Here is a 7863-nt window from a genome sequence, read left to right as displayed (position 1 = left end):
TAAAGGTGGATATTTGGCTTGATATCCGATGGACCTCCGTATGCCCAGCACGAAATAGAGTATGTAGACCATGGATGATTGAAGTCGTGCCTAGCCTGGATAAACTATATAATTGGGCCTAAAAGTAATGGCATGAATCTTGTTCGAACTGGATAACAATCAAGATCAGGGATGGCAGTGGACTGGGGCGGGGAGGGGGACAAGGTCTCCACCCCCGCCCCCGCCCCATCTCAAAATCCTACCTTCCATCTCTGCCTTTATCCCCGCACGGGTTTTGATTTTAACAAAATGGAAAACATTGAAAATCACTGCCACTTTTCTAGCCTACCACATGCTTACTGGGCTCTTGAAGGGTTTTTTTCATGTTTTCCTTAAATCCGACCGTAATGTCTTCTACATTTTTTTATTTTATAAGAATCTAACTCTTGGATTGTCCAATTATGACATTCAAGTGGGTTTTTATAAGGTTTATAAATCAAAGGTCTAAGATTTATTCATGCTTAAAAAAATCATTAGAAACATAATTCAGTGTCATTTCCTAACAAATTGACCATGCCTAATACATCTGCAGGGTCAAATTTACTAAAAACAACTTGAAAACATCTGTTTGCTCCTGCTGATGGTAGGCAACTACCACTTTTTCAATATATATATATATATTTTGTATATCCCAAATGTTGGGCAGTTTCTTGGAAATAACTGACAAGATAGGTAGCTTTTTGCAAATTAGCCTTCATTCAGTGAAACAAGCAGGTCTTCAATTTTGAAATGGGAAACAATTGTTTACTATTTTATGTCAATCACAATTTACACGAACTAATCTTTCAACTTTGATGTTATTCCCATTGTCATGATCAGACCCATTGTCAGAAACCAGAGTTGGTGCTCTGCAGGGAGCATATGTTCCTAGAGATGAGTCCTTCTCAGAGGTCAAGGGGTTTACCTTCTCAGTGAAGAGTGTGAGGTCTATCCTCCGCACTTTGGTGCCCCATTTGCTGTCTGTTATGAAGGAAGATGAAGCAGGGTTCCCTTTCTTCCCAGTCATTAATACCCTCTTCCAAGAAGGGCTCAACAAATCACGTGGTGGGAGTGACCTAAATGTCATCTTTCCAATGATAATGAAGTTTATTGAAGAGGGTCAAGGGCAGTTGCTATTTGGAACACAAGAAATGAGTACGAGTACGTTTCTTTTTGTAGATTGTCAATTATTTTATTGCATCTCATGCACAATCTCTATGTTGGACTTACGGAGAAAGGGAATAGTGTTTGTTTCAGGTGACAGATTTTCTTGGTTTAGAGACGAAGAGTTTGCTCGGCAGACATTGGCAGGGCTCAACCCATTTAGCATTGAATTACTCAAGGTACAGTTTGCTCTGAAACATTGGTGCTTATATTGGTAGTCTTATGTACTCTCTTTAGGCCCTGTTTGGATGACAAGGGGCAAAACCTGGGTTTTAAGAAACTCAGTTTTTGCTTAAAGTCAGGTTTGGTGTAGGAAGCATTTAGAAGTTTATGAGTGGGAAGGGTGAGATGGCTGCCACCCACCACCCACCCTAACAAACCAGGTTTGGTTAATGAAAAAACTGGGGTGGGTTGGGTTTTCACAAACTGTGCTTTGACTTAAACCCTATTTGTAAAAAAATTGGTTGTGGCATCCAAACATTGGATAAAACTAAGTTTTTTTTCTTGAAAACCCGGCTTTTGCTCATTCATGTAATATGGTTTTCAATTCCTAAGATAGCTAAGTGTCAAATGATATCTGCAGGAGTTCCCTATTGTCAGCAAACTTGATCCAAAGATCTATGGTCCTTGTGAATCATCCATTACCAAAGAACACATTGAGCAACAAATCAGGGGTTTCATGACTGCTGAAGAGGTCTCTCTCTCTCTCTCTCTCTCTCTCTCAGGAACAATCTTACTTTCTTGGATCATGTATGCTAGGGCATGCCGCCCTTGGTACTTGGCAATTACATGGGTTTAGGCAGAAGTGGGATAGAGAAGATCCTCAAGTTGTTAACTTGGTCCTATTCCAAAATCAACCACGTTAAAGACTAAGCCAGGACTGATTGGGCTCTGCCTAGTTCAGTAATTCAACTTCACTTAGGCCCCAATAAATCAAGTCTCCAGTCCTTGATCCAACTCTGAATATATAATCAATATGATGATCCAATCTATGCCTTGAAGAAATTTGACCATTCATAGTCATGAGTCTAGTCTAGGCAAAGTAAGTTCATAGTCATGAGTCAAGTCTTGTTCTTTCTGTTAGGTGTAAGAAGGAAGGGAGAGAAAATTCAAAGAAGAAAATGGGTTGTTTAGAGATAGTGGTCTTGATGAGGTGGAATAGTCCCATATTGCTTTTGCTTGAGTTTTCTGAGGACTTTATAAGCAATTAGTGAACTCATACACTTGTTCCTGAGAACAAGGGAGTGGGATGACCACCACACACACACGCGCCCGCCCGCCGCGCCGTGTCGTGTCGTGTTGAGTCGGGCTCGGGCTCGGGCTCGGGTAATTGGTCCTTTAGGGCCATATCCAATTAAGACAAAGTATCTTTTTACCCAAAGTTTCTTCGGTTATTTGGATTCGGTAACGGGTTATGGGAATGGATAACGGGTCACGACTCCTCGTATTCCGTGCCCGTTATGGCCCCTCGGATTCCGTAATGGGTCTCGATCTTTCGAAGACCGTTAACGGATCACGTCTCCTCAGAATCCGTAATGGGTCCTTCCACGTTTCATAACCGTTCGTGGGTTATAAAAGCGTGGTGAGGGCTGGGGTTACGTACAAGGCTGAGACAGATGAATTCCTGGAGCTCGGCGATTTCCCATCTCCCCTGTTTGTATCCTGGGGGAAGGACGCCGGACCCTGATCTGCACAGTATGTGGGGGCGAATCTTCTCTAAGGGGAGTACTTTCGTACGCCTTAGCCTTTTGCACAGTATTAACATGCGTTCGTTGTTTTCATTGTGTTCTATGCAACTGTTTGTCTATTTGCTGTGGTCTGGATTTTGGTTGCTTGCGGAAACCGACATGCCTGAACCCTGTTATTGTTTCTGTCGTCTGTTAATCATGTTATTTACACTGTTGTATTTCCTGATTTATATTGTGTTTTATATCATGATGACGATTGTGAAACTGTGTGATCCGAAAAATGATCCAACACTTTCTTTCTCTGATGAAATATATGTGTGCTTGCATGCATGGTTGGCATCTGAGAGAAGGCCATAGAGAAGAAGAAGCTGTTCATACTTGACTACCATGACTTGTTGCTGCCTTATGTGAACAAGGTGAGAGCGCTCCCCAACACAACGTTGTATGGGTCCCGGACCCTGTTCTTCCTCACAAATGTAGGAACATTGATCCCTGTTGCCATCGAGCTCACGCGGCCGCCTTCCTCAACCAAACCACAATGGAAGCAAGTGTTCACACCCAGCAGCTTGGATGCCACCAAAGTATGGCTGTGGAGGCTTGCCAAGGCACATGTGCTAGCCCATGACTCATGCTATCACCAGCTAGTAAGCCACTGGTAAGAAAGTAACCATGGGTTTAAGGACTAACTGGGCGACCTAGTGATCCAGGCATGCCACTCTTGATCAAGGCCTGGATTCAGGTTGAACTAATTAAGCTCCTCTTGGTCCAACTGGATGACCACCATGGCCCTATTGCTGGATCCATGTCCTGACAGGCCTGGAGTGATGTATCAATCGGATCTGATCCGGCCATAACATTTTAGCATGTATAGGTTGGGTCCATTTAAACTTATACCACATTTGCATGGAAAAGATGAGGCAGATAGGAGTTAGATCAAGTTCAGAAGTGGATCAAACTTGTGCTTCGCTGATTCAGGTGGACTCCATTGACCAGGTCCAGATCCAAGGTGTCTGTAATCAGGTCTAGAATATTATCTCATATCCTTGGATATGTCTCTGGCAACTAAGTCGTGTCAAAGGCTATATTTATGCGAGCAGATCAGGTCGTAATTTTATCTAACCGATTCTTCTGCTATATTCAATCTCCACCCTGCATCTCACTTGATGGAAATGTGTGTAAGCCCCAGTCTGGCAGTTCCAAGTGATGTGTGATGGGGATTGAATACAACCATCGGTCGGATATATTCAATATGACCTGATCTGCCCTCAACACTTACAGCCACACCAGATGGGCACAGTCCAGTTTGGGTAATTCTTCATAGATACAGGAGACAGTTTAGCAAGCAAGACAAATTTGATTAGGCCACTTTTCTATCCCAAACATGATCCGATTAATGCACCTTATATCTGATTTCCCGAATGGATATGGATACAGATCTATACCATACAAACACTAGTCAAATCTTCACAAAGCTGGACTCAAATCTTGCACAACAAAATACACAAAAATGCTAAACAAAAATGAGCTGGATATGGATGCCTCTAGAAGGATATGAGGACTATTATGTTATTGGTCTTAATCATATATATGTTGATTGGAATCCATACATGCGCATATGAAACTGAAGACATCCATGTCCCACATTTTTAAGCAATTATGTTGATTGCTTAATTTTACATAATTAGTCATAGTTAAGATTAAGTTCTGCTTTTGATCTATAAATGTGCAGGCTAAGAACGCACTGCTGCACAGAGCCTTACATAATAGCTGCTAATAGGCAGCTGAGTGCCATACACCCCATCTATAGGCTGCTGCACCCACACTTTCGCGATACAATGGAGATCAACGCGCGTGCCCGACAGGACCTGATTACTGCTGGTGGCATCATTGAGGAGTGCTTCTCTCCCATGAAGTACTCGATGGAGCTAAGCTCGGTTGCCTACGACCAGTTGTGGAGGTTTGACTATCAGGCACTGCCTGCAGATCTCATTCAGAGGTAAGGCTAGCTTAGCCACTTTGTTGAGTTTGATGTTTGTACCTCATATCTAGCATTTTTTAAGAGAACAAAACTTAGTCTCTTGTTAGGAGCCTTTAATTGGGATGGAAAAATTGTTTCCTGCATGCTGCCAAAATATACAGAGCAAACTATTCTTTCACCTTTTACCAAACCATAATGCAGCCAAAATGTGCTGTTGGACTCCAAAATATAGTGTTGGAGATGTAGTTGTCCAAAACATCATCTGGCAAATCATGCATACATGGAGTTCAGATCCAGCCATCAGATTGGGGCCCCAATAAATGAATGCCACGTATCCCTGGTCAGAGGAGGATGCAGGGTGTGGGGTTAACAGTAGATGGTGGGTGATCAGGTACAGCAGCACATTAAATGTGTGCCATGACTTTGTGTCTACAGCACCCATGCATATCAACCAAGTACATTTTTTAGTTATGCACTGGACACTTTGGTATATTTAGCTGTTTTTCAAAAGTGAAAGTATTGCTTAAAAGATATTCACTTTTAAGAATCTTACTTTTACCAACTTAATTTTTTATGAGGCTTACTTTTGAAGTTACGTGTTAAAAAAAGTTTTATGTTTTGTTTTTTTTAGAGTATTATTAAAAATAATATTCACTTTCTAAATCTTATGTGATTTGAAACCAAATGTGCTTTTTGATCTGCCCACCATTTCATACCTCTATTTTTCACCCAAGCAAGTAAAGCGTGAGCTCTCAAAAATTCTTACTACTATGAATTCTGCTTAGGATATCTAAGTTGCGTCTTAAAGTTGGATTACGCTTGCCACCAAAATGTGTTTAAGGCAATAGAAGGGTATGATTGGTGGTCCTGCAATACTTACGAGTTCAGATAGTGAGCCTAGTCCACTTGACTGTTTTAGTTCAAAACAAATTGGACAAGCCAGTCTGCATTAGCCTGTGAACTAGGGCCAGAAAACAAGCTGAGCCACTTGTAGCTTGGCTCATGTTTGGCTCACAAAGAGCTTGTGGCAAGCTGAACATGAGAAATAGGTACTCTGCTCAACTTGACTCGTATAAGCTTGTTAAGTAGTAAGAAATATATTTTAGATAAATTTTACATTATACAATATAATTAAGAACATATGATTGAACTATTTGGCCTGCAAAAATTAGATTTGGGGGTAAAATCTTATTGCTTGTAACTCAGAAACAGTATATGTCTTTTAATCCTGTTTAAAACAATGTATTTTTTCTATAAACAAGTTTGCTTGAACTCAGCTCATTTAACTCGTGCTCATTATGAGCTTGAACTCGGCTTGGCTCACTACAGGAATGAGCTAAGCTTGAACACTTCAAGCTTGGTTCATGAGATCATTTACCAGCTATTGTCAACTATGTCACAAGGACACGTTAGTTGTGGTTCCATGTCAGGAAAAGACATAACATGCAGATATGCCACATGGCACACATGTCTGGCACAGTTAATTTATATACACCGTAATAATTTTTTATATTTTATCATTAAAAACATATTTTGCATATTAAAACTATTAAAAATATGGTTTTACATATTGAAAAATTGAAAATTCCTACTTTTTGAAAACATTCACATATATTTTAAACATTCATATGATAATTGTCAACCATTTGGGTTCCGATTCAGCATAAGCTTGACCTAGTCAAGCAAGCCTCAAGACAATTCGTAAAAAATAAAGCCAAGCTATTGGAGTCTGATTTGGAGATTTACATATGGCAGCATATCATTACATTTGCTTTATTTTCTACTCACTAAATTCGTTCTGAAATATGTCTATCAAAAATTTTGTCATGACATATTCTCTTTATCACTGCAGGGCGTTTTCATTAATTGTATGATAACCAAGTATCAATTATGTAAACCAATAATAGTTTAATTGGCAATCTTTGTAACTTCAAGATATATATCCAATCTTGCAGGGGCATGGCTGTATTGGATCCGACAGCTGAGCATAGCCTAAGGCTTGTGATCGACGACTACCCTTTCGCAAATGATGGCCTCCTCATCTGGTCAGCAATCAAGCAGTGGGTCCATGACTATGTCACACACTTCTATGCTGATTCTGAAAGCGTGGTTTCGGACCCTGAGCTCCAGTCATGGTGGTCCGAGGTCCGAAACAAGGGCCATGCAGATAAGAAGGATGAGCCATGGTGGCCAGTCTTGGATTCAAGGGACAACCTAACACATGTGCTAACCACAATCATCTGGGTAGTTTCAGGCCACCATGCAGCTGTCAACTTCAGGCAGTACCCGAATGGACCGACGATAGCCCGATCCAACATTCCAACAGAGGACGAGTCCGGGGAACAGTTCCAAGACTTCCTTAAGAACCCAGAAGCTAAATTGTTGGCCTGTTTCCCATCACAAACGCAAGCAACACAGATAATGGGAGTACTTGATGTGTTGTCACCTCACTCAGTGGATGAAGAGTATCTGGGTTTCGGGCCGGAGTCAGTTTGGGAGTCAGAGCCGGTGATCATGGCAGCATTTGAGAAGTTTAATGGCAGGTTAAAGCAGATTGAGCGCATCATAAATGAGAAGAACTCCAACCTTGAGCTTAGGAACAGGTCAGGTGCAGGGGTAGTCCCATATGAGCCCCTTAAGCCCTTCTCCCAACCGGGTGTGACAAGGCAAGGAATCCCAATAAGTGTTTCCATTTGAAATGGAGCCAAGAACGAATGAATATCTCAAAGAAAATCTCATCTAGTTGTTAGCTAGAATATGGCATGTCGCATGTGAGTAGAAGCCAAGTTACTTACCTTTGAGATATGTAGTTGTGTTCCTTATCCCTGAGGCCTCAAAAGCTATCCTAGCATGCTAAATAAATGGAATAATATTTGAGGAAGTAATATATGCATCATCCTCGCCTATATCCTTCACTTTATCATCGTCCCATCTTTTTTTTTAAGAAAGCAATTGCAAGACCATCTTTATTAAGCCATCACCAAAAAATTGAACAAACGAAAAGGGCACCTAAGA

The 7863-nt window shown here is 41.1% G+C and overlaps 1 protein-coding gene across 1 annotated transcript; it reads left to right on the top strand.

The window, feature by feature from the left end:
- The first annotated feature begins 674 nt into the window (after positions 1-674).
- Positions 675-7545, top strand: LOC149830390 (linoleate 13S-lipoxygenase 2-1, chloroplastic-like). Its single transcript, XM_090015448.1, has 7 exons — positions 675-753; positions 859-1179; positions 1276-1361; positions 1766-1876; positions 3221-3525; positions 4600-4866; positions 6804-7545. The coding sequence occupies exons 1-7, from the start codon at positions 675-677 to the stop codon at positions 7543-7545; spliced, it is 1911 nt and encodes a 636-aa protein (XP_089871574.1).
- The last annotated feature ends 318 nt before the right edge of the window (positions 7546-7863 follow it).

This window comes from Nuphar pumila, chromosome 8 (genome assembly GCF_984573655.1).
Source record: "Nuphar pumila chromosome 8, dmNupPumi1.hap1.1, whole genome shotgun sequence".
Lineage (NCBI taxonomy): Eukaryota > Viridiplantae > Streptophyta > Magnoliopsida > Nymphaeales > Nymphaeaceae > Nuphar > Nuphar pumila.
The sequence above is the reverse complement of the archived record's forward strand: the minus strand, read 5'-3'. Positions and strand labels throughout refer to the sequence as shown.

Bases quoted from the DNA above. Each gene is read 5' to 3' on its own strand.
- LOC149830390 (XM_090015448.1), top strand. From the start codon at position 675: ATGTTGGGCAGTTTCTTGGAAATAACTGACAAGATAGGTAGCTTTTTG. The intron at 1,180-1,275 runs GTACGTTTCTTT...TGTTTGTTTCAG, and splicing joins AACACAAGAAATGAGTACGA to GTGACAGATTTTCTTGGTTT. The intron at 3,526-4,599 runs GTAAGAAAGTAA...ATAAATGTGCAG, and splicing joins CACCAGCTAGTAAGCCACTG to GCTAAGAACGCACTGCTGCA.